The sequence below is a fragment of the Amphimedon queenslandica genome, unplaced genomic scaffold (assembly GCF_000090795.2).
Source record: "Amphimedon queenslandica unplaced genomic scaffold, v1.1 AMPQUscaffold_13152, whole genome shotgun sequence".
NCBI lineage: Eukaryota > Metazoa > Porifera > Demospongiae > Haplosclerida > Niphatidae > Amphimedon > Amphimedon queenslandica.
In genome coordinates, this window is record NW_003546612.1 from 56,582 (window position 1) to 80,727 (window position 24,146).

The following is a 24,146-nucleotide window of genomic DNA, read 5'->3' on the forward strand; positions in this document are numbered from 1 at the left end:
ATTGATTCGTTGCTAGAGGAGGCTAAACTCTATTGGTCTCAGGGTAAAGCTGATATTGCAATGCTACTAATGAAGGATATTCTTGAAAAGGTTTATATTTTTAAACTTGCTCTTAAATTTGACAAAATACCCTGTACTATAGTACAGGGCATTTTGTAAAAAAACAACTAAGAGAGAATGTTGTGTAGAATTTTGAGCTGATTCTGATTAAAATGCAATTTAAATTTTTTAGCTCGAGTGTCATCAAGAAGGCGTGGCTTATCCTACCGTACTTACCTTATATGGTAACTGGTTGTCTGAGACCCTCTCCGAGAGACCTCTAGTGATATTGGAAGAATACCTGGAGAAGGTATTTATTATTCATAGCATTGCATTAACATTAATTAATTAATTAATTAATTACGAGTAATTAAAATTGTTTACGGGTCAGAATGATATTGGCAATTATCATCATTCTCATAATTGCCTATAATTGGCATGTAGCCAGTGCTCTATGTTGACATGGTGCGATTAAAGTTTATCCAAACAGAATAGGCTGCCAAAACAACATTTCCTTCCATTTATTATAATAATTATAATAATTGATAATTCTTTTTGTTGTAATGGAGTGAGTTGTAATTGAGTTCTTGCTATTACTATTGTTATTACTAGCTGGTGAATGTAAACGTTGAGGGGGCAAGCATGAACTATAGATTGACTTGATAAAATTGATAGATTGATAAAAAAAATTAATCTAGCCCTAATAATGTAATCAGGACAAAGAAAATTGTTGTTATTATTATTATTATTAACTATTTTTTTATTTTCAGGCTGTTAGTCTGTTAGAGTCTCAACCAGTCAATAAGGATCAGTTGTTGCATGCTTACTTGAGTCTAGCGAGATACAGCGACAACCAGTTTAGGAGGATATCCGACCACATGAACAGCCCCCTCTATCAGGCAAAACAAAAACTACTGGACAGAGCCAAAGTTAGAATAATGAGCAATTATTTGGTGCATGTACATGTACATGTACATATACATGTACATGTACATGTACATGTACATGTACGTATGTACGAATGAATTGATGTGCATGATTTATGACAATGTTACTGTCTTTCTATAGACTGATCTACAGAGTATGAGTAAAGCTAAACCTGATGGACGATCCACTGAATTCCCAAAGTAACATCATTTCTCTTACACGTAGTAGGATTAAGTTTAATAGAGCTTTTATAAAATTGATATGAATGTTTGGTGTAGCTTTTGAATTTGATGATAATGTATAAATAAGTACAGTTATGAATGCGATTGTTAAAATTATTTTTTGTAGGCATTACCGTCAGTTAAGTAAGCTCAGTGAAGAGGATGAACTGATAATTAGACAACACGAGCAAGATCAAAGACAGTTTCTTAATAAATCAATCATTAATTACTCGCTATGCCTTAGCACTGGAGTAAGTGACACCACGATCATTATGTAACGACAGTAATAATCACTATTTTTCACCTCTTCCTCTCTCTTGTCTTTCTATTACTTCTTCCTTCCTCTCTCTTCCCCTCTCTCTCTCTCTTTCTTTAAGGAGCAATACAATTTAAGAATATTTAGATTAATGTCGTTATGGTTTACCAGTAGCACTGATCCTCTTATTAATGAATTGATAAAGGTTGTTCCCCTGTCCTCTCTCTCCCTCTCCCTTTCTTTCTCATCCTCAGTTCTCTTTCACTTTCCTTGTAACCAAATTTACATTTTCTCTTGTATTTTCTCTAATTCTCATTTCCTCGTTGCCTCTTTGATGATATTGTTATCATCATTGTATAGTCTGTCTCTGTGGTTGACCTCATCTGTAGCTCATAACTGTGTACATACACTTTTATACCATCTCTCTATGTGTCTGTATTGACATCACTACTATTGGATCAACTCTGATGTGTGACTTTGTGTGTATCTGTGTGTGTATACAGGGCTTTTGTCTATGCCCTTGGTTAATGTGTTTGTGCTCTCATTCCTTTGTTATCCTGATTTATTTTCCTTTCATTAATAGGATTATGTGTCTTCTCTTCCTAGTTACAAGTTATTGCCAGTCATATACCAGCTGGCTGCCAGAATGAGCTCATTAAACTCCGATCCTTTCCAGCATATACTACAAGAGGTGCCTTTCTCTTCCCCTCCTCTCTCTCTCTCATTTTTTTCTGCTATACATGTATATGTACATACATTAGCATATGTGAATGTGTGTGTCTGTGGGTTTTTTTTAACCTAAATTGTACACTTCCTTCTCACACACTTATTGTTATTCTGTTATTACTACAATGTCCTGTACCACACGGTCTCCATTAATATCCTCTTTCCTTGTCTTCACACTCTTCTTTTTCCTTCTCTCCTCTCCTCTCTGCAGATGTTGTATCGTTTAGGTAAAGACCATCCTTATCATAGTCTATATGTCATACTAGCATTATCCAATGCTGGGATCGATAATGAGTTCCCTCAGAAAGGCTACGTGACTGGTCAAAGACGCAGTAATGGTGGGGCTATGTCCAATGGGACTAAACTGAGGAGGTCAGGAGGTGGAGCTGGTGGTAGAGGAGGAGGAGTAGGGCAGTGTGTTGTGGATGATGTAAGAATGATGATAGTTGTTAGTATAATCTTAGTGTGACAGGAAGAGGTTGCTTTGTGGGGAGTCTTCATGTATCATATGTACCGCATATTCTCACCCACTTATTTCCTTGTAATTATTATGGTATATCAGTACTTGTAGGGGCTAACATCAACTAGTAATACGTAATACATCTATTGTATAATAATGTGAATAAGTCCCCTTATATAAGGATTCTTAATTGATGTGTGTTTGTGTGGGAGTGAATACTGAAACTAGACAGTTCATATGTCATACCAGTACATATTGACTGTATTCTACTTTATTCTCTATGTATAATAATTTGCTTGTTGTTTTGTGGAAAACAAATTGAAAATGCTTATTTTTACTTTCTAAATAATAGTAATAATAATAATAATAATAATAATAATAATAATTATTATTATTATTATTATTATGACAGGGTCTCTTTCATTTCCTCTAGGAGAAAGTGAAAGCTGCCCAGGACCTGCTCAGTCGGTTGAGAAGTGTCAATGGTGAACTACTGAGGGACATATCCAGTCTCTGTGAGGCATATGTTGATATGGCCTATCATGATGTCACTGCTCACAAAACCGAGAAAAGTAATTGAGACATAATTAATACATTATATTACATATTAATATAGATACTCTCTTTAGGTATCATTAATATTAATATTATATTAATTTTATATTGATTTTATATTAATTTATTTTGATGTGCATATCAAATATTATATTAATTTTAATTTATTTTGATGTGCATATCAAATTCAACCACAATGTCTGTAGTCTAATGCCACACAATTCCCCTTTCCTTTAGTCTTTGAGGAAGAGCATTGATATGGGTAGCCTATTGGAAGTCAGTACTGATTTACTCTATAGGCAGGCCCATGTAGTATTGACTGTATGATAGATACATTGATCATAGTAGTAGTGTATAGATATAACAGGATGGATAGTAACCTCCACACACTCCATATGCTGGTAGACAGATATAGCATATAATAGTACATGTACTGTACATATGATTGATATAATGTTATGATTGATATAATGCTAGGAATGATAAGAATGCTCTTGTTTCGATAGATATAGCATCACTATAGACATCGAATGATAATGTACTTATAATACAGTGCGTTCTAATGCCTATACTTGCTTAAGTCAATCAAATGGATGATGGATCACAACGTCTATTATTTACTATAGCCAAGTATTGTGGAATGTGACTAATGCAATCTTGTTAGCTGAATAATAATGCCTAAAATAGATAGGCTCTATTGCTATTAAGTGTGCTTAATTGTGCTAGCCTGCTGTGTCGTCGTCAACAAACATTGCCAATAGTATTCCCCTGGACTCTCTTGATTATCATAACCCACTTTAAGGTCCAGCTAATTGTTATTGTAAACTTTGTATACACTCGTTATTTTATTGCTGTTTTCTTATTATTTAGAGCCTATCAGGATCCCACCCAATTGTCCTCTCCTTAAGCTAAAGAAGAACAAGGTTCCTATACCCACCCTTGATCATCCGGTAAGAAAGTTTGAGTCGATTCCGACTTCAATTTTTCAAATTATGGCGATTTTTTTTAAATATGCCATTTTCTGAAAAATACCCAAGGCTATGGTTTTTTCCAAAAATTGGCTCCGAAATCACCCCCAATTTTTATTACATTTTCTGATACATATTGATGTCCTTATGCTATGTAAAAAGTTTGAGCTGATTTTAACCTAAATTTTTCAAGTTACGGCCATTTTTTAGAAAGTGCCAAATTCTGAAAAATGCCCTGTACTATAGCCCATGGTTTTTTCTGAAAATTGGCTCCGAAATCACCCCCAATTTTTATTACATTTTTTGATACATATTGATGTCCTTATGCTATGTAAAAAGTTTGAGCTGATTCTGACTAAAATTTTTCAAGTTACGGCCATTTTAAAAACTAGGAAAAGCATGTACATGTACATGTACATGTATATGAATGAGCCTTATACTACTATTATGATTACTAGATTGATCCAAGTGGAAGATACAAAGACTCTATGGTGACCATAACAAGTTTTGATGCTCATTTCTCGTTATGTGGGGGCGTAAATCTACCTAAAGTTCTCTCGGCACTTTGTAGCGATGGAAAGAGGAGGAGACAACTCATCAAAGGGAGGGACGATCTAAGACAAGACGCTGTCATGCAACAGGTCTTTGGCCTCGTTAATCAGCTACTGTGCAAGAAGCCCTCAACGGCCAATAGGAAACTCCTTATTAGGACTTATAAGGTATTGGGATAAGGAAAAGGAGAGGAAGTGGTTTAGTGGTGAAAAGAAGAATAGAGTGATTTTATAGAGAAAGACGGTTAAAATACAATATTTATTTAATGCCTTGTGTGTGTGTGTGTGTGTGTGTGTGAGAAGGGGTTGGATTCTCCTTATTTGGAGTGGGAAGGTTGGTTAAAAGTTAAGGGGTTGTAGAGGGGGAGAGATGTAGAGGATTGAGTCCTTTTTGTGAGAGGCAAGATGAAAGGATAACAGATTTGTCATTTTATAATCAATGTGTTATAAACAAAGCCTTATTTTGGCATCCCTGTGTGTGTCAGAATAGTGGATTTGGGCATGCTTTATTTTATTTTTAAAAATACAAAATTTTCATCCAAATTTGCTGATAAGTATACCGGTCACCACCATCGCAGACTGACACATACCGGTACACCAGTCACCATTACATTAAGTTTCATTGTAATGTCTTCAATACATAACACACTATAGTCTAGAGCCCATTGTTGTTAATATTGTATTGTTAATTCTGAAACTGTTTATACCTATAGCATCATTGTAATTTGGATTCATTTTCATTATTTATAATTCATTATCACTAAAACTATTGTGACTTATTGTTTTTTATCACTGTCACCCTTTCACTTTTAATATTGTGGCATGAACAAGCAATTGCATAAGATACTTATTCAGTTAATAATATTATGATATACTCATTATACTATCATTATTATTATTATTATTAGGTAGTACCATTGTCACAGTGTTCTGGTATTGTCCAGTGGTGTGAGGGCACTGTTCCTATTGGTATGTATTTGGTCGGCCCACCAGAGAGTCCCTTGGAAGGAGCTCACGTCAGATACAGACCAAAGGATTGGAAAAACAACGAATGTAGAGCAAAATTTGCCGTAAGTTTGTATCAAAAATATACGGGATTTAAAACCTGTTGCTTTATTGCATTTTTAGCTTATTTTTTCCTCCCTCCCTCCCCCTCTCTCTTATGCATGTATTAACTCGTGTATATATAGGTACACCTCATTGCTTGCATAATTATTTCTGCCTAAACATTCTCATCATTTTTCTCTAGTACATACCTGAAATCATGTTCCAAAGTATAATGGGAGCATCATGGCTGCAATGCATGATATCACTGGAATTATATCATACATACAGTCCATAAATTCATTACAAAAACTCCAGCTGTTCTCATTAGCTATTACATTAGTCTCATGTTACAGTTTTCTTTTACTTCATTTGTTTTATTCTTGATTTACCACCTGCCATATATGATAACCTAATTCACTTTCTAATAGGCCTAGATTCTCAAGAATAGTTGTTATTAATTTTCATGAAATAATAAATTTGAAATTAATACTTGGTTAGAGTTTCGAGGGTATGGCTTTCGTAAAAAAAATCAATGAGAAAGGCCAAACTTTTACGACCTTTATACTCCTTAATACTTTCACTATCAGTTTTAAATAACTATATACAATGCTTAAACACTACTGGCTTTGTTTAATGCTGCATACCTAATAGTGTGTACAAACTAACTAACACTATTATTAGTATGATAAATGGTGACATTATTATGTGCACAACAGTGTATTACAGTATGGTCGCATTATTTAATCATCACAGCTGCTTTATCTATTGCATTTATTATAATTTAATGATATTTTATTGAATGTTTCCAAACATCATTTCTTGTTTGTCGTTGCAAGTGTACTGCCTGGAGCTAGTTACAAAGAAACACTGACCATTTCACCACAGACCATGCAGGGATATTTGTGGCTTTTCATTAAAATGGCTTCATATTTTTATTACATTTTACATACATGTAGAAAGTTTGAGCTAATTTTTAAGCACGTATTAATGCTATTAGTATTCAAGGAATCATTAGCCTATTGCTACTTGATGGAAACCTAAGTAGCCAGTCACAGTGTACATGTATTTATAACTGCCATTGGCCTATACTGTAGTAACTGAGAGACATATTGTCTGTTAGTGCCTCCTATCACAATGTTATTATTAGCACCATTGATAATGTGATATTTGTAATGCTAGTAATAACAAATAGTCTGCTTTGAGTATGTCTCTGTTATGTCCTGTGGCTATGAACATAGGCAGATAGTTCCTAACCACAATACACTTCAGTCTATGACTGTGGTATATTGCTGTATTATACTATCATAATTGTATTTCAAATGTTAATATTCATGCCATCCCATAAAGGTTGTGGAGTTGACATTCACTGCTGACCAGTAGTAATTTGAAATGTTCCTATCAATCCTTCCATTCAGACAATGCACAGTGGGTCTTTATAGTTTATCTTATATTTTATAAAATACAGGAAGGGATGATGTAATGAGTAGTGGCAACATTTGATTTCCTCTCGAGCCTTTGATCATTCTCTTCAAGTTCAAAAGGTCAAAGCACTAATGATGCTTTTTGTTTACATAATATTGATACACAGTCAATAATAGCTCTCCACTAAATTGATTTTTATATTTAGCATCAGTCTCAGATCATGTGGCCCCGGCTGTGGTGATGTGTAAAGCTTGCACCAGCTGGGGAAGGAGACACTAATATTAATATTATTTTTTCAATTTGATTTCATATTTTTCTGTTTTTTGTTATTATAGCAATCTTCAAAAGGCGATAAGCTGACGGTTTATAATCAAATATGTAAGCATTTCAAGCCCGTGTTCCACCATTTCTTCATGGAGTCGTTCCCCGACCCTGCACTGTGGTATGAGAGGAGACTCACTTACACACGGTCCATTGCTACTTCATCTATTGGTAAGAGTGGGAATTGGAACAGTAGAGCAAATGGAGGAGTGTCATATATCAACACTTAATTAGAATAAATTAGTTATTGTATGTATTTGTTTTTAATAGTTGGTTATATAATGGGTCTTGGTGATAGACATGTACAGAATATACTCATCGACAAGCAGTCAGCTGAACTAATACACATTGACCTTGGTTGGTGATACAATAATATTTATACATCAGTCATTCATTTATCTCTCTCTTCCTCCTTTCTATTTTTATGCATCATCTACTCTATTCTAAATCATTACATCACAGTTAAATAATATTATTATCATATTACAATTAAGTATTATTTCTAATTAAGTATTATTCTAATATTATTTCATTTATGTAGGGGTTGCTTTTGAGCAGGGGCGTGCTCTCCCCACTCCTGAGGTAATTCCTTTTAGATTGACCCGTGACCTGGTGAGTGGTATGGGTATCACTGGTGTGGTGGGTGTGTTCCAGCGCTGCTGTGAGGAGACAATGGAAGTGATGAGGAGCTCTCACGAAGAACTGAGAACTATTGTCGAAGTGAGTTATAATAATTGTAGTATATCATGCCCAATATAAAGGGATTATGATCACAAAGCATGCTAAGTGAGCTAAACAGCCTGAGTGAGCTGACACTACAATACAGTACATGGCATTTGGAACAACTTTGAAAATTCATAAAAAACTCAATTTTGATTGGAATCAGTTTAAACTTGCTACACAAGACAAGAACATGTGTGTGTATTATAAACAATTATAAAAATGAAGAATTCTTTCCTAGTCATTTTTGCCGAAATTCCCTGTACTATAGGTAGAGGGTCTTTGGCCCAATTTTGAGCAACTTAGACAACCCACTGACAAGAAGCTGACACACGAACGCTATGCCATTAAAATTCTGTGGGAAACCCTGCCTCCAATTGTATGTGTTTAAATGGCATAATAAAGACATTTTATGGACATTTACAACCGTGTTGTACCACTAATAGTACAATAACTTGTTCCTAATATAGCATTGAGTGAGCGTATGATTAGTGTTATGTGTATCTCTGAATGGCTACATTTAGCCCATTCATTGTAGTGCTGCTATTATTGGATGAGCTGTAGCTCGTGTGTAATCTAATAGTCTATTAGGATTGGGGGCTACTAAATGGACATGAATAGTTGTAATGTATTATATTACAATGGCAGTTGATAATGGAGTGAGTGTGTGCATGGTATACAATGACACTTTCACAATGATTGATTGATAGATACACTCAAAAAAGTGCTGAGTATCTTTTTTTAACCTGATTCAAATTTTAGGGACCAAAATGTGAGATATAATTTATAATGCACTTACACGTACATGTACATTGTCATTAATAATATGATGTGAAAGTGGATATAGTTTTCCTTCATTTGTAATGTACATGTATGTATGCATGTACAATTATACACATCACATACAGTGAGTGTGTGTTTTTATTGATGTGTATCCACCTTTTGTTTGTTTGCTGTTTTGTTTTTTGGTGTAGCAGGTGTGATGTGAACTTTTTCGAATGTTTGTGGGAAAGAAGCCATAATGCTAGACAGTGTTTATTATTGGAATATCAATGCTCCAATTTGTCATGCTTAGCTACCTTGTAATACACTCACTCATGGGAGCATGTCTTCCTTCCTTCTATCTATTCATAGTAAATGATTTGAGCATCTACTACTAACAACATTGGAACTCTGATACAGCAGAAGTTGTATGACATATTGTTTTTGTACTTGACATAAAGGATGTAGTTTCAGTTACATGTGAAATGGCTAGGGAAAACTGTTAATTAGAAATTATAATTACCCTGAAGAGAATCTATGAGGAATACTTTATACAATGATATTCTAAAACAAATATCTTTTTATTATTCTTTTGTGTTACTTCTTATTGTTTGTATACGGTTCATTATTAATGTTAATAGTTATTTTTACTAAACAATGTTACTAGTGTCCTTATATAACCTTGTAGTGGGTTTACCGTATGAGAATTGTGTCTTTATTCCTCTTGTTTGTTGGTGTTCCAGAACAAATTTCAAAGCAACAAGGTGGTGGATGGGTGTGGCCCGGCCTGTCTGTTGATCATCCTGTTGACATAATAATACAGATTTTTGACATGAATGATGACATGAATAGTGGTGTGAGTTCACATGATATTGAACAACAAGAAAATGGATTTTATACAGAGCATATAACTTCATTCACTCCTTACTATCATTTGTTGTCTTAATTACATATTTCCCTTTAAAAATGAAGAGGAATTACTATTATTGTAGTACTTAATATGTACAGTGTTATAAAATGACTATATTCAGTAAGTGCTGGGTAATTTTTGATTAATAGGTTTGTCTATATAAAGTTAAAAAAATGTTTGCAATTTTAATTTACTTATTTATCATTTTATCATAATAAGTGATGGGTGTGTGTCCCTGTTTATGTAAGGCTGGTGATCACTGGTTATGTGTCCGGAGGTTAATGAGTCTGACTATTTGTACAAATTAAGATAAAAATTCCATCATTCCTTATGAAGGCACAACCTTATCCCTTCCTTCCCTATCAATACAAGTCATACTACGTATTACTATTATTCCATTAAGGCCCCTACTTCAATTTCCTTTTAAATATTTATCTCTTTAAATCATGTCCAATCCTTTCTTTCTCCATTATACAGGTACTGCTACACGATCCACTCTACATATGGACAATATCTAATAAAAAGGCAAGACACATTCAGAGCTCCACTGCTGTCGAGTGGGCAGGAGGAGACACAAGCGGAGCCAATGATGTCTCTAGTAATAATAAAATGGCAGAGCGTGTCCTTATTAGGTAATGTTTGTGATAATAACAAGTTTTTGTTTCAATCTAGTACATATATGTCTTTAATGATGGCAATTCTTCTCTCTCTCTCTCTCTCTCTCTCTCTCTCTCTCTCTCTCTCTCTCTCTCTCTCTCTCTCTCTCTCTCTCTCTCTCTCTCTCTCTCTCTCTCTCTCTCTCTCTCTTTTCTCTTTTCTCTTTAGGCTACAGGAGAAGCTTGAAGGAGTGGAGAATGGTGTCCAGCTAAGCGTCGGTGGCCAAGTCACTCACTTAATTCAAGAGGCGAGGGATTCCGTGAACCTTTCTTCATTGTTTCATGGCTGGCAGCCATGGATCTGATAGAAAGTTTGTATCATTTTATATAATAATATTAAATATAGTTGCTGCATGAAATTATTTTGTGGCATAGATTATGTAAGAGATCTTTTTATGTGAAGTTGTTAATGGGCGATAGAGAAGGTGCTAACAAAGCTGTTAATGAGTGTTTGTGTGCGATGACATTTTCATAATGAATGGACCATTGTCTTCTTTGAAATTGTGGCTTACAGCTGCCGCATATCATTAGTCTATGTACTAATTACTCACCATCAGTTAGCAGTATGTACTTTCCTTAGCATTGCTTGTTATGCACATCAGTAATTTGCATTACAATTCCTTGAATATGTAGCCTGCAATAATGTATGTGTGTATATGTGTGTGGCAACATTATAGTGACGTATACATTGTGTATATTCATACACAGCTAGTGTATGTATTACTGATATGAATGTGTGAGAATCATGTAAGTATTCAGTCATGAGGTAATTTATTAGCTATTGAATTGGTGTCTTTGGTGATGCGCCTTATGTCACAATTATAAAATTTGAATGTGTTTTTGACACGCTGAAATGCTTTAGAGTCGTGATCAAGTATTATAGTTGAACTTAAATGTCTTTGAATTTTAAATGACTGTAATGTAGAGGGAATGTGCGTGGATTTCTTTTTGACTTTTAATTTTCATCAGGTCATGATTTTATTTTGTCAAACCTGTGTTGTTAAACATAATAATAATAATAATCTGGATTTACAATGAGAGAGAAAAATAATAATAATAATAATAATGAATATTGTGTGTAATGTGGTTGATTTGAGAGCAAGAAGGAGAGAGAGAGAGAGAGAGAGAGAGAGAGCGAGCGAGCAAGTAGATACAAAAAAATAACAAAAACACAGTGACTATGTAGTGAATAAGAGTTGTCGTTTACAATATAAAGATGTGATTGGCTTTTAATAATAATAATAATAATAATAATAATAATAATGGTGAAGAGAAGAGAGAGAGAGAGAGAGGAGCTGTGATTAAAAAACATTTAAACAAGATTAGCTAGGGCAGTTGCAAATGCTTGTATTGGAGTGAAAGGTGCCTGGAAATCAAGTATAAAACTGCCATTCTCTATTCTTCCAAATTGTAGAATCTGTAGATAAAAAGAGAGAGAGAGAGAGGAAATCATAATAAAGCTATTCATGTGAGATGCAGGCATAGATCACATACTATATACAGTGAAAGCATGCCATAATAATCTAATTGATAAGCTAGTAGTTTAGGCTAGTCAGTGTTACAGTTGAACAAATGAGGCCATTCAAGACACATTCACATATCCTTAGTCAGTAACTATGTAATGTCTACAGTGGGCACACATGTATGCTAGCTACTATCAATAGAAATTGGTATTATAGTAATAATTATTAAGCTTTGAAAGCATTGAGAGCCCATAGAAGACCAGACTGGGAACAGCACCAGTGTGACAACAAATTGCCTAATATGTCTATCTGACATCAAACAAATCATAACCACACTGGCAGGCAGCAACAACATACTCTAATTAAAGCACACCACTCTAATTAATGCACATGCAGCAAACCCACCTGCTCTGATCCCATTTCGAGTTGAAAGTTCTTGGCAGATTTGGTGGTCACGCGTCCACCAAAGTCCAACTGATAGATCATGTGCTGTTCGTTCCATGTTGGGGTCTTGCTGTGAATAATGACAGGGCTCTCACTAGTGGAGGCGGTGGTGGGCGATGATGAGCAAGTATTGTTAGCATTTGATACAGAAGTGACTGAAGACATGTTGTTCTTATTACCAGTGGACGATTCGTTAGCTCTAGGAGGACTAGCAGTGTCTCTCAGCTCCTCTAAAGAGCTAAGGCTATCAAGGGACAAATCGGCGTCCCTGAAAACCTCTCGGCGGCCGGACCCGCTCTCTTCGTGGGAGTCCTCGGTCTCGGAATCGATGCCGGAGTCTTCTTCGACGGCAGGCAAGTGGACTATGACTTTACGTGGCTGGATGTGCAGGAATGACGTCTTTATAATGATAGTCCCCTGATCGAGGGGGAGGAGTGGGTTGATGCTTTGAATGCGGAACTTTGATGCTATGATATGGGAGCTGACCTCGGCAAGATGTCTTGACGATATGACAGTGTCGCTATGAGAGGAGTTCCCGTCCGAAGTGCTCCTGCTGACGGAGCGAGGGGTTTCGCCTTCGTCCTCTCTACAGGCGAGCTGTATCCCACCAGACTCTGTATTGAGGGAGTTGTGTGTGTCAGGATGATTGTCAGCGTTGACACACCTCAGAGGAGAATGGGTCCCTCCGCTGTTCTCCCCTAGCTCTAGATTCGATTCGTGGGGAGGAGCTTCGGGTGGCGATCGAGACGAAGGAGGGAGGTTCTCGGAGGTGGAGAGAAAGGACGAGGAAGGTAGGGAGATCGTGAAACTTGGTCTTATTTTACTGTTTCGTCTTGTTGCTTCGAGTATTGGGATTAGAGTGCCTAAGTGCTCGACGTAGAGTGTGTATTGTGATGGGTGTCTACTGCTTCTTTGAGAGGAGGAGGAGGAGGAGGGAGGAGATGATGAAGATGACGGGATGAGTGTACAGTATATGCGATGAGAAGGAGGAGGTGGGCGAGATACATAATCAAGTAAATTATTGTCAACAGGAACATGACCCTAAAGAGAGAGAGAGAGAGGATAAAAGAGAGAGAGAGATCATAATTAAAGATGTTGAATGGACAATAGCAAAGCCACGAGACTATTGTTTAACATTATAGTCTAAACACTAACACCACAACAGAATAAGCATCAATAGCCAGTCACACACATAGCACATACCAAAATATGTACATGTGTACAAAATATGTACACACATGCAGTACACAGCCAGTGTTTAGTAATACCAGACATTCCATTGGATATGGAAGGAGACACCCAACTCTTAAACCACATTAGTCAATAAAACTTGCTCTCCCAATAGAAACTCTATTGGTATGAGGCCAAACCCACCATAGGCTTTGGACAGAAGAATACACAACCACACAAAGGATACTGAGGCCAGGAAGGCAGTTCAAAAAAGTTTCCCAACTCTAGTGGACTTGCTTGACTTTCATCATTTCCTGATAATATCTCTATACTATATACATGTATAATCAACAAATGCAAAGTTTGTTGACTAGAATGTACCAAAATATGCTCTCCAAATACAAACATTGCTTTTTAACTGCATGGTTATTTCATTCCTGACACTGATATTACAATTCTGACAGAGTGTGCAAATGTATCCTATCTGACCTAATCAACAAGTCTTTCTAATGACAATATTGTCACACTCATGTCACACACAAAAACACTAATTCATTTCATTCCAAGCAAGCGAGCTTTAAGTGATTCTATTTATGTGAACACTTACGAGCCAAATTACATTAAAGAGAACAGTTGATAGGCAATGCTATGCTAAACATGAGCACAGCCCTTTAAATAGACAACAAGAGAGAGGAAGAGAGAGAAGGGATAGAGAGAGAGGAGGAGGAGGAGGAGATGGAGACAAAGAGACAAATTATTCACCTTGATAATGGAAGAGAACATGCTAGCAATGCCAAATTTGAAGCGAGTGGGCAATACCAAGTCAAAGCTGGAATCTTTGCCACTTAAGCTTGAGGAGATGACAGATTTGGCAAGATCCTGTAAGGAGGGTATGTGGCGGGATATGTTGACCGTGTGAAGGACTGAAGTGGTCGCGACAAATAGTTTGGTGTTCTCGTGTGCCCAAGTTAAAGCTGTGACTGGATCCTATTGTCAACAAGACAAAACAAAAGAGAGAAAGAAAGAGAGAGTACATCAATAAGGGAAGAGTACAGTGAGTGGGTGATACTCTATGAGTAGGAGGAGGTGGGTACATACATGTAAGTGAATCATGTGTGCATATATGTGGTTGAGTGTGACATTGATAAGAGCCTTAAGGGGTTATCACCATCAATTAGGATTAATATTATAAGTACATATGAAGCAGCGATACACCTTCTTCCTTCCTTTATATGCTGGGCTACCACATAAAGTTAATCAGACAGCATTACCACAAACAAGTTTAGCCTCTTTCAACCTGACTGGCTGCAGCCACATCAAACATAAAATTATACACACAAGGGACTAATCAGCCAATACACTAGGCCTCTCTTCAAATAACATCATGCTCAATATACTATGAAGTATACACAACTCTCATGTACTGTCTATACTGAGAAAAAAACACACACAAGCTGTATACACACAAAAGCATACCTTATAGACACTAGTGTATACACAGACTTTTATCACAAACAAGGCAAAGGGCACCACCCTGCTCCATCTCTCACTTTTAACTCTATATATACTTTCACACAAACGGTGTGTGCCTACAGTTCAAACCTGTGTATACAACTAATGGTATTTCTAGTGAGGCTATCATAGCTATCCTAGTGTACCAGTGTAGGCTCAAGACATTATTTAAAAGGATATTAAATCAGACTATATGTAATGTCCTTAACTTATTTAATGTCACTTGTGATAAGTACATGGAAATACTTAACTGTCCAGCTATGCCAACAGACACACAGAGACAAGCATGCATGCGTCACTGTCTATGGAGAGTTAGTCCCTGCCTATCTACGGGGGTAAAGGATACTCACTATTCAACAGTTGACTGGTCACTGTAATGTAGCCATTTACTATACAAACCCAGTGACAGATGTCATCCTTCCTACGACATCAAACAGAGTCAAAGGTGTTTGCTTACCCACAGACACTTAATAGCAAGAAGAGTACACTCTGGCACCAAGTTCAACACACATCATCATCATAGTATCATATATAAAATATACACTAACACTTTTGAGAGTACAGTTTACTTTTATGTCACAACTCCTCATTGTTGATGGTTATTATACTTCAAGACAATGATATTTTCAGTGTTTTTACATCATGTTAACAACAGAGGGAGTTACTGACACACCCTGAGCTCATACCGGGGAACATACAGACCACAGTACAGTGTAAAGGGAAAGAGGAGAGGCCCTCCAAAGGGGCCTGTCTACATGTACAGTGTGGATCGACTCACCTTTGTGTTCAGAGGTAGAGTGAACAATAATTGTCCAGAGGGTTGGAAGAAGCGAACTGTGGACACTCCTTGGCTCTTCCTAAGGCCAGAGACAGCTAGAATGGATCCATCTTGACTCCAGAGCATCTTCCCATCCATGAGTCCTGTCCTGATGATGGTCGCTTGCTGATCGCCACACGAGTTCATGAGGACCACTTTGCCATTACGGAGATACAATGAGAGACGGACGTTCTGTTTCTCTTCGTTGTCTTCCAAGATACGCGAGGAGGACATCACTTTTGTCTTCTCTGTCTCTCCTCCTGGTATACGTACCCACTGTAGGCCTATTATACCAATCCCTGGCAGTACTTCAGTTGTAGACACAAGAGATCCATTACTAAATGCGTCCAGTTCTATCAGTTCTCCTATGCTACTACCGACAACAATACGAGTATCGTCTGGACTCCAGGTGGAGCTTAGAAGATGAGATGGTTGCATGTGATTGGAGGGTGTGGTCACAAACGACCCGATGTTGAGTTGCCTTGCCCAAATCCTTCGACCAAAGGCGGTGCCCACGAGAACATAACCATCAACGTATGTAATGAGAACTTTGGAGCCGTCATTACTCCATTGGAAGTCACTGATCTTGCTCCCTCGATTATTGACCAGCTCCATGACGGAGCGTCCATTGTGATTCCTCCAAACTATGACGGTCCCTGAGGAATCACACGTAGCAATTTTGTCTAGTAGTGGGTTCCACCTCACTATGGTAACCTGTAGAGAAAGAGGGGGAGTGGGTGACATGGCAATTAAACAGATGGTCTCTCTCTCTTCCTTTATACTAAATAACAAAAGGATGGAGTCAACAGCCTCTTATCTTAGGCAGATAAATGTTGTTGTGTACATGTAACTACTCAAGCCTCTACAGCCGCCTGTCACTGCTAACGGTTTATGCACTCATAAGGCAGCAGCTATCACGTTAGCTAGTCATTCAAAACAAAGGGTTCTCCTTCTTACAAACAAAATAATAAATAACAAGTACATGTATGTGTATATACATGTACATGTATTTTTGAAGTTAACAGCTGGATCTTAGTGGATCAGTCACTGTACCATCAGACATGCTATGAATCCTATCTTTTTGTCAGTTGCACACTACATTGAGCTACCACTTCCTTTATAACTCACCTCATGCGAGTGCTCACGAAAGTTGAAGTTCCTTCTCATTCCCTGCCTAGCCAGAGTCAGCTCGGGCTGGGGGTCGTTTGAAGACTCCGTGTCTGTCATCCTGGGGCTTTCGTCCTCTCCATCATTGAGCGAGGTGAATGTAACACCGACTGTGTTGGAGGTATTCCCGAGCGCTAGCCAGCCATACTGCCCGGTACCCTTCCAGGAGAGACACTGGACGGTGGCATCTATTTTCAGCGGAGAAGAGCGGTCGAATTCTGCATACATATTGCCTCCTCTTCGTCGTCTTCTTGGACTAGTATGACGGATGGCCCTATCTAAGTATTTAGACTTTAACAGAAGAGACGGTTGCTGTGTACTAATGGAGTGCAAGCGATGAAATTGAGAGCACCGGATGACTGAGTCTTTATATGAAAGGGAAGTCCAGTCATATTTGTGGTCAGGCTTAACTAGAAAGCCAAACCCACCATTGTCATGCAATGACATGCATATAAAATACAGCTAGGATGGTACAGCTGTATGGTATCGTATTACATAAACATAATACAGTCTGTTCCAGGCATATGTAGTGTCTTTATTCCCAGGCGTTGATCCCTCTTCTTATTTTACACGTCTGATCTAGTTTGCAAACAATCTTGACTTGCAAAATGGCTCAAAGGGACGATGACAACATTGATCAACACAGGAGAGCGTTAAAAAGTTATAAAAATAATTTCAAATAAAATATTAATCAATTTTTACGTCAAGACGTACATGTGCATGTATAATATCACATTGGCTTTGGTTTAATTATCATGCTTTGATGTTGGCAGGAGGCTAATGAGAGCTTCCCTTACACTCTGATGCAGAAAATGAAAGTGATCACTTTAAAATTCTCAGAAATCACTAATGCAATCAACTCAAGCAGATACACACACAGCTATGGTTTCATTATATTCAAGATACAAACAATAAGAGTACAATTAGTAATGATGTAACTAATCCAACAATACCCCTCCTCATTTCACAATCAACATGAAGATGGAGATATTGCAAATGTATTTATTTCATGGCTTTAATTCAGAGAACAGAACATCACAATGAATGAGATCATTTGCAGTTTGGCTCCTTTACTGTCTGTCTAACCCCCTTTCCTGCATTCACATGGAATTTGGCTACATGCCCAGACTTTTAATTAGCAAGATGTTCAATGGTATGAATGATATCAGTATTATAAAATAAGTACATGTGCATCCACAATAGCACATCTTATTTGCATAATTGTAGTGGCAATTGCATTGCATTCATGTATTTAAAAATTAAAGTAACTTAATAAAAAGTAAATAATTATAGCAATAATAATAATTATAATGATAGTAGTATTAAATATCAAATAAAAAATATTCGGTTGGTCTTCTATGGTCACAACATTTATAATAACGACTTAGCTAAAGTACATGTACATGCATAGACTGAATAAAACAGAATAATTGTTCAATTAATCAGAGAATGGTGCAACATACAACATCATATTCCTCTTCTGGCTGCTGCTGCACATAATACTGTTGGTTGACTGCCAGCCCTACAAAAAAAATAAATATACAATGTATACATGTCTTATGCCATGCAGAAAGTATAACATAAGTAAGTTATGAAAATTGGCAATTTCTGTAATAACCATTACCATAGATATGCTTTTTCCAAAAATTGGCTCATAAAAGAATATTAATGTTATAAAATAAGCATTTAAACAAATTCTGAAGTTATGATGATTTGGCAAAAAGCATGGACTATAGTCCATGGTTTTTTTTTCCAAAAAATGGCTTCAAAATTACCTCTAATTTCTATTACATTTTCTGATACATATTGATGTCCTTAGGCTGTGTAGAAAGTTTGAGCTGATTCCGACTTCAATTTTTCGAGTTATAACTATTTTTTAAGATTGGCCATTTTTTGAAAAATACCCAAGGCTATACTATAGCCCATGGTTTTTTCCAAAAAATGGCTCCAAAATCACTTCCAATTTTTATTACATTTTCTGATACATATTGATGTCCTTATGCTGTGTAGAAAGTTTGAGCCAATTCCGACTTCAGTTTCTCGAGTTATAGCCATTTTTTTAAATTGGCCATTTTAAAAAATATCCAAGGCTATAGCCCATGGTTTTTTCCAAAAAATGGCTCCGAAATCACTTCCAATTTTTATTACATTTTCTGATACATATTGATGTCCTTATGCTGTGTAGAAAGTTTGAGCTGATTCTGACAAATATTTTTCAAGTTATAAGTATTTTTAAAAACAAGTGGACTATAGCCCATGGTTTTTTCCCTATGATGCATATACATGTACTGTACTTGAAAATAGCTTTTAAATTCACAGGCTCAACAGTCTACATGCAAAACAATTTTTAAAAGATTTTAAAAAGTAGTATCCAGTTAAATTCACTGACCTGGCTGTCCGGGTTGAGGAGCTTGTCCTGGAACAGTCCCAGGGGGTGGAGCCATACCAGGAGGAGGGGCCTGTCCAGGATACGGAGCACCAGGAGGTGGGGCTTGTCCAGGAGGAGGGGCCATGCCAGGAGGAGGGGGACCAGGATAAGGAGGAGGTTCACCGGAGGGGTACCCTGGAGCAGCAGGGTATGGTACTTGTCCAGGGAGAGGTGGAGGGTAACCTGATTCAAATCCGAGAGGTGGTCCCTGAGGAGGTGCACCAGTAGGAGGAGGCTGGGGAGGATAAGGTTGTTGAGGAGGATACTGGCCTGCAGGATAAGGCTGAGCAGGGACCTGCTGCTCTACTACTACAGCATTGGGTCCAGCAGTACCAGCTGTAAATAAATTAAAGGATTAAAGAGAGAGTGGTAGGATAAGTATATTTAATGGGATGAGCTCTTACCAACAGTAGCAGCGGCAGCAGTAGTAGTGACGACTCTTCTCCTCCTACTAAACAGACCCCAACCAAAGACTAAACGCGGTCCATGATGAAACCCTATCATAGATACAAATACAATATACATGTAAAGCAAGCAAGGTTTCACAAAAGTTTCGTCAAGAGTAAATAATACATGTTATACCTACAGAGAGTATCCAACGGGCCCATCTCAGCTGCTGCAAGTGTTTGGATTATTTAGAAGTTCCAAACACTTGCAGTTTGGAACTTCTGGAAACAGTTCAGTATACTTCTGTATATTATCAATGATAATGTTGTTAACAATAACAACACATCTGCATAAACATTGTTGAAAACTACTCAAGTATGTGGAATGTGACTTCTTAATAACCCAAACAATGCAGCAGGCTTAAATACGGCCATTGAATACTCTCTTTAGGTATTATTTAATCTTGGTTTCGTGTATCTGGAAATTTATGCTATAGAAAACTTATGCTTTAGAAAAATTTGTGTGATTTAATAAGGCTGTGTTGAATATGGCATGTAATTATATGCAAGTTGTGTGATCTAATTTTAAAACAAATTTCTAATCTAGCAAAATTAAAGTCATTCCAGATTAACGGTATTATCAAGCATCAAAAATAATTGCTTTTTTGGCCAAGAGATCAAGCTTAAAATGCAATAAAACAAGTACATGCACATTGCATGCAAATTTTACAAACTAGTAACTGAATTGATAAAAAACATTTAAGAGGGGAATCAATCTGCTCCCAGAAGTAAAAAATTAACTCTAACTCCCAGCCCCTTCATCCTATGGGAGGGCACTCTAACTAAGATCGACAAAAGGAAGTACATTATAGTTGATTTACTATGGCGGTGGTGTATTCCGTGATGATGGTGATGACGGATACCATGATGATGGTGATGACGGATACCATGATGATGGTGGTGACGGATACCATGATGATGGTGATGATGGTGTCTTCTTCTACCACCAGCCCTTCCACGACGAGGCATGATAAGAGAGACTCACAGCAGAGGAGGAATGGATTATAATAGAATTAGATGACAGTGCACAGGTAAATAAAGGCGTGGCAAAACTGTCACCAGTCACCACGCCTAAGACTAATTATCATGAATCCCACTTCATGCACTTTACGTAAATTTAGTTACAGGACGAGAGTTTTGCTGCCTAAAAAATAATCTTTAATAAAAAGGTAATGATTATGCTTCGTATAGCTACCTTATCTATCCAAAACTGGAGCTTGCTTGATAGAGAAAGGAGGATTTCACACTTTCCGTCTCCATGGCGAGCTCCATGGTCACACGTTAATTAAATTGTTAATGAGCCACGCCTAAGTGGACACTCCTACCCACGTGTAAATCCACAATGGATGTTGTGTGAGTTCATATTTCTCCATTTCTTTTATCATTACTGTATACAGTAAACCAAAGAATCAGAGGTCTAAGAGAGCTCTTGAGAAGAGAGCACCAAAGTTAATAGAGAACCCAAAGACGGCCATGTTTGTAAGAGGAGGCCACATCAGTCAAATTGTCACTGATGTCATGACAGATCTAGTAATTTATGACGTATTTCTTAGTATATTTCATCTATTTTTATAGTGTAAATTAAAACGACCCAATGCTGTCTTGTATAGAAAGTACGCACACACATACAGTGTTCATTTATAATTGTACAATTATAGGAAGAATGCAACGAGACCTTTTGAAGACCCCACTACAATAGTAAGATAGTGATAATTAATGCATGTACATATTATAATGCATTATGTGTTAAATATATTATTGCAATTTCAATATTAGTGATGATTCACCAGCTGTTTTTGTTAGGAGTTCTTCAGTCAGAAGAGTGATGCATCTCTCTTTATGTACGGCTCACATAATAAAAAACGCCCACACAACATAGTGTTCGGTCAGTGCATCTCAGTATATTCCAGTATATTATTAGTACTTATTGATTCCAGGGCGTATGTTTGACCATCATCTTCTTGATATGATAGAATTAGGTGTGGAGCAGTATAAGCCAATGAGCTCCTTCACAGTAAGAGTTTCTGTGGTCTAATAATGAGCTGATTATATTCTTAATGGCCAGTTGTTGGCTGTCATTGGTTGGGTTTGTGTTTATTTTATAATGTTGTTTTAATTCGAGGGATTTTCGTTGCTCCTCTCATATCTTGTGGATCTTTCATTTTTGCTACCATTTCACAAACATTTATTGTTGACTTGTGATAATAATCCCTTTTATGATTTTCCATTTCAATTTGTGCAGTCAATCAAGTCTTCGGTCGGCATAAAACCGTGTTTGATATTCTCGGGAGATTCTTTTGAGACCGAGCCAAATTATGCAAAATTGAAGAACCTATTAATAGGTCTGTGTGTGCCTAATATTATCTTGTGTCTAAATTATAAATTTATGATCATTAATTATAGATTTCTTTCATGGCTCTGATGTGGAGAGGGTTGATCTATCATCACTAGAAACAGTCATTACTTTCACTGTCTCTGATGGGAAGATATTCATGAGAGTCTACCAGTGAGTGGGCCACTTACCTTATTCCTCCCTACCTTGTTTCCCTTCCCTCCATTAGTATAGCTCTTAAGAAGTCAGGTACAAGAACCCCCAGGGTTGAGCTAGAAGAAATGGGTCCCTCACTGGACTTGGTCCTCAGGCGAACACACATTGCATCCTCAGAATTATTCAAACTAGCTACTCGTAGGCCCAAGGCACTAAAGGTTAGTAGGAAAATACTACTGTCTACAAGTACATTTAAAAACGCGACTATCATTCACATTCAACAGCTTTTCTAAATCACTTGTACTTCATTTCTCTAGCCCAAAAAGGAGAAGAATATTTCCAAGGATCCGTTTGGTTCTAAGCTAGCTAGGATACACATGACAAGACAAGACATGAAACAACTCAAGACCAGACGAGTGAAAGGACTCAAGAGAAAAAGAGACACAGCCCAAGAAGAAGGAGAAGGAACTGAGAGCAGTCCTAAAAGACAGAACTAATCTCCCTTTCTTGTCATTAATGTTGTAATTGTTTTCTTTAATTTGTTATTGTGTAGTGCAACTGGAATGGGAACTAAAAATATCAAAAAATTATTAGTATAGTGCATTTTTGTGATGGACGATTTAAACAGAATGGGACTAGTGGATCAACATGTATAATGGCTGCGTTAACTGATCAGTGTATCAGTATATGGTAGAATGAAGGTTCCATCAACTACATATTCTCTTAGTTCTGTTCTCTTCCTCTCCAGTGGTAGTGCTACTGGTTCCACTGGGAGTGGTGGTACCCGTCCTTTTACGAGAGCTACGTCTTACAATAGTGGGCGTGGTCTCCTCAGTCGTGTTTTGAGGACGTGAATAAGCAACATAATGGATTCCATCAGGAGAAGGGTGGTCCTCTGTCACCACGGTAACAGTTTCGCTAGCAGCAAGTGGAACAAACTGATCATCTTGATTGCTCAGAGTACTGGGAGTGACTTCACTATCAATGATTTCAAGATTCTCAGCAAAGGATTCTAAAATAAAAAATCAATGAAAAATAGATTAATTATATTAATTTTATTTGTTGCTTACCAAAAGAGTGACACAAGAGGCAAGGAGACGAAGGAGGAGTTGCCGATAGAAAGTTCTCGCAACATTTAAACAAATTACCATAATAATACACATCACTCCAATAACTTGAGAGTTTAGTGGGCGAGATAAAATGTCTTGTGGCCACGCCCCCAGTGACGGGAGACACAGCATGTACCTGTACACCACTGGCCTCGTCTGGAAGAAGCTTAATGGCATCCAACGGGTCCTTACATAACTTCAATAATAACTGAACCAGCTCCTGTATAGTATCACCGATGTACCCTGGACCAATGGACAACGGTAGACAACGGAGGACCATGGTATCGTCAAAGAGTGGACTAGGGTTACAGCAAGCATTGAAGTAGACTTTAGTGGTATAGCCTAATACTGTATAAAGGGTAAAGGATGATTGGAGGTGAGTGAGGGATATTGTGTGTATATTACCTGCAAGTACTTCTTTACCAATTGGATCAGCAGTATCTGATAATATCACTTTACTCTCTTCCTCATTGCGCTGAAAAGGTCTAGGAGAAGGGACTCGGCCGAATGGATGTCCAAGCACATCTAGAGAGAGTAAAAGATGTTGTTTATAATTGTAAA

The 24,146-nt window shown here is 37.2% G+C and overlaps 5 protein-coding genes across 5 annotated transcripts in view; 2 read left to right on the forward strand and 3 right to left on the reverse strand.

Annotated features, from left to right (window-relative positions):
• Window positions 1-10,943, forward strand: part of LOC100641266 (serine-protein kinase ATM) — a 19,758-nt gene extending 8,815 nt beyond the window's left edge. Inside the window, exons 23-39 of the mRNA XM_020000804.1 lie at window positions 1-90; window positions 233-349; window positions 810-968; window positions 1,108-1,166; window positions 1,315-1,438; window positions 1,565-1,648; window positions 2,027-2,134; window positions 2,381-2,599; window positions 3,063-3,201; window positions 4,055-4,134; window positions 4,611-4,871; window positions 5,612-5,773; window positions 7,508-7,664; window positions 7,764-7,850; window positions 8,035-8,213; window positions 10,363-10,517; window positions 10,711-10,943. Of these exons, the coding sequence (XP_019856363.1) occupies window positions 1-90; window positions 233-349; window positions 810-968; window positions 1,108-1,166; window positions 1,315-1,438; window positions 1,565-1,648; window positions 2,027-2,134; window positions 2,381-2,599; window positions 3,063-3,201; window positions 4,055-4,134; window positions 4,611-4,871; window positions 5,612-5,773; window positions 7,508-7,664; window positions 7,764-7,850; window positions 8,035-8,213; window positions 10,363-10,517; window positions 10,711-10,846 (2,316 nt within the window). The 3' untranslated portion in view covers window positions 10,847-10,943. The remainder of the gene's footprint in view (window positions 91-232; window positions 350-809; window positions 969-1,107; window positions 1,167-1,314; window positions 1,439-1,564; window positions 1,649-2,026; window positions 2,135-2,380; window positions 2,600-3,062; window positions 3,202-4,054; window positions 4,135-4,610; window positions 4,872-5,611; window positions 5,774-7,507; window positions 7,665-7,763; window positions 7,851-8,034; window positions 8,214-10,362; window positions 10,518-10,710) is intronic.
• Window positions 10,944-11,424: 481 nt separating this feature from the next.
• Window positions 11,425-17,452, reverse strand: LOC100641392 (tubby-related protein 4-like). Its single transcript, XM_020000807.1, has 5 exons — window positions 17,076-17,452; window positions 15,909-16,661; window positions 14,381-14,605; window positions 12,410-13,489; window positions 11,425-11,958 (listed from the first exon to the last, which is right to left on the reverse strand). The coding sequence occupies exons 1-5, from the start codon at window positions 17,340-17,342 to the stop codon at window positions 11,854-11,856; spliced, it is 2,430 nt and encodes an 809-aa protein (XP_019856366.1). The 5' UTR covers window positions 17,343-17,452; the 3' UTR covers window positions 11,425-11,853.
• An 883-nt stretch (window positions 17,453-18,335) lies between these two features.
• On the reverse strand, window positions 18,336-21,272 carry LOC100641012 (calcium-binding protein P). The gene is made up of 5 exons (XM_003389075.3): window positions 21,184-21,272; window positions 20,810-21,132; window positions 19,947-20,039; window positions 19,504-19,878; window positions 18,336-18,636 (listed from the first exon to the last, which is right to left on the reverse strand). Exons 2-5 carry the CDS (start codon window positions 20,955-20,957, stop codon window positions 18,557-18,559), a joined length of 696 nt encoding a protein of 231 aa, XP_003389123.1. The 5' UTR covers window positions 20,958-21,132; window positions 21,184-21,272; the 3' UTR covers window positions 18,336-18,556.
• LOC100641519 (ribosome production factor 2 homolog) lies at window positions 21,255-23,040 on the forward strand. The gene is made up of 10 exons (XM_003389079.3): window positions 21,255-21,341; window positions 21,386-21,518; window positions 21,564-21,601; window positions 21,647-21,686; window positions 21,792-21,873; window positions 21,926-22,002; window positions 22,231-22,330; window positions 22,392-22,494; window positions 22,550-22,694; window positions 22,794-23,040. Exons 1-10 carry the CDS (start codon window positions 21,331-21,333, stop codon window positions 22,971-22,973), a joined length of 909 nt encoding a protein of 302 aa, XP_003389127.1. The 5' UTR covers window positions 21,255-21,330; the 3' UTR covers window positions 22,974-23,040.
• On the reverse strand, window positions 23,027-24,137 carry LOC109584900 (uncharacterized). The gene is made up of 3 exons (XM_020000808.1): window positions 23,991-24,137; window positions 23,547-23,933; window positions 23,027-23,488 (listed from the first exon to the last, which is right to left on the reverse strand). The coding sequence occupies exons 2-3, from the start codon at window positions 23,863-23,865 to the stop codon at window positions 23,184-23,186; spliced, it is 624 nt and encodes a 207-aa protein (XP_019856367.1). The 5' UTR covers window positions 23,866-23,933; window positions 23,991-24,137; the 3' UTR covers window positions 23,027-23,183.
• Window positions 24,138-24,146: the final 9 nt, after the last annotated feature.

Coding starts and splice junctions, on each gene's coding strand:
- LOC100641012 (XM_003389075.3), bottom strand. CDS start 20,957: ATGCCTCGTCGTGGAAGGGCTGGTGGTAGAAGAAGACACCATCATCAC. Junction 19,879..19,946: donor TGCTGCCGCTGCTACTGTTG/GTAAGAGCTCAT, acceptor ATTTATTTACAG/CTGGTACTGCTGGACCCAAT. Junction 18,637..19,503: donor TCCTCAACCCGGACAGCCAG/GTCAGTGAATTT, acceptor TTTTTTTTGTAG/GGCTGGCAGTCAACCAACAG.
- LOC100641519 (XM_003389079.3), top strand. Junction 21,687..21,791: donor TTGAAGACCCCACTACAATA/GTAAGATAGTGA, acceptor TGTTTTTGTTAG/GAGTTCTTCAGTCAGAAGAG. Junction 22,003..22,230: donor AGCCAATGAGCTCCTTCACA/GTAAGAGTTTCT, acceptor CAATTTGTGCAG/TCAATCAAGTCTTCGGTCGG.
- LOC109584900 (XM_020000808.1), bottom strand. CDS start 23,865: ATGGTCCTCCGTTGTCTACCGTTGTCCATTGGTCCAGGGTACATCGGT. Junction 23,489..23,546: donor CCTCTTGTGTCACTCTTTTG/GTAAGCAACAAA, acceptor TTTTTATTTTAG/AATCCTTTGCTGAGAATCTT.
- LOC100641392 (XM_020000807.1), bottom strand. CDS start 17,342: ATGTATGCAGAATTCGACCGCTCTTCTCCGCTGAAAATAGATGCCACC. Junction 16,662..17,075: donor TTCGTGAGCACTCGCATGAG/GTGAGTTATAAA, acceptor CTTTCTCTACAG/GTTACCATAGTGAGGTGGAA. Junction 13,490..14,380: donor TGTTCTCTTCCATTATCAAG/GTGAATAATTTG, acceptor CTCTCTCTTTAG/GGTCATGTTCCTGTTGACAA.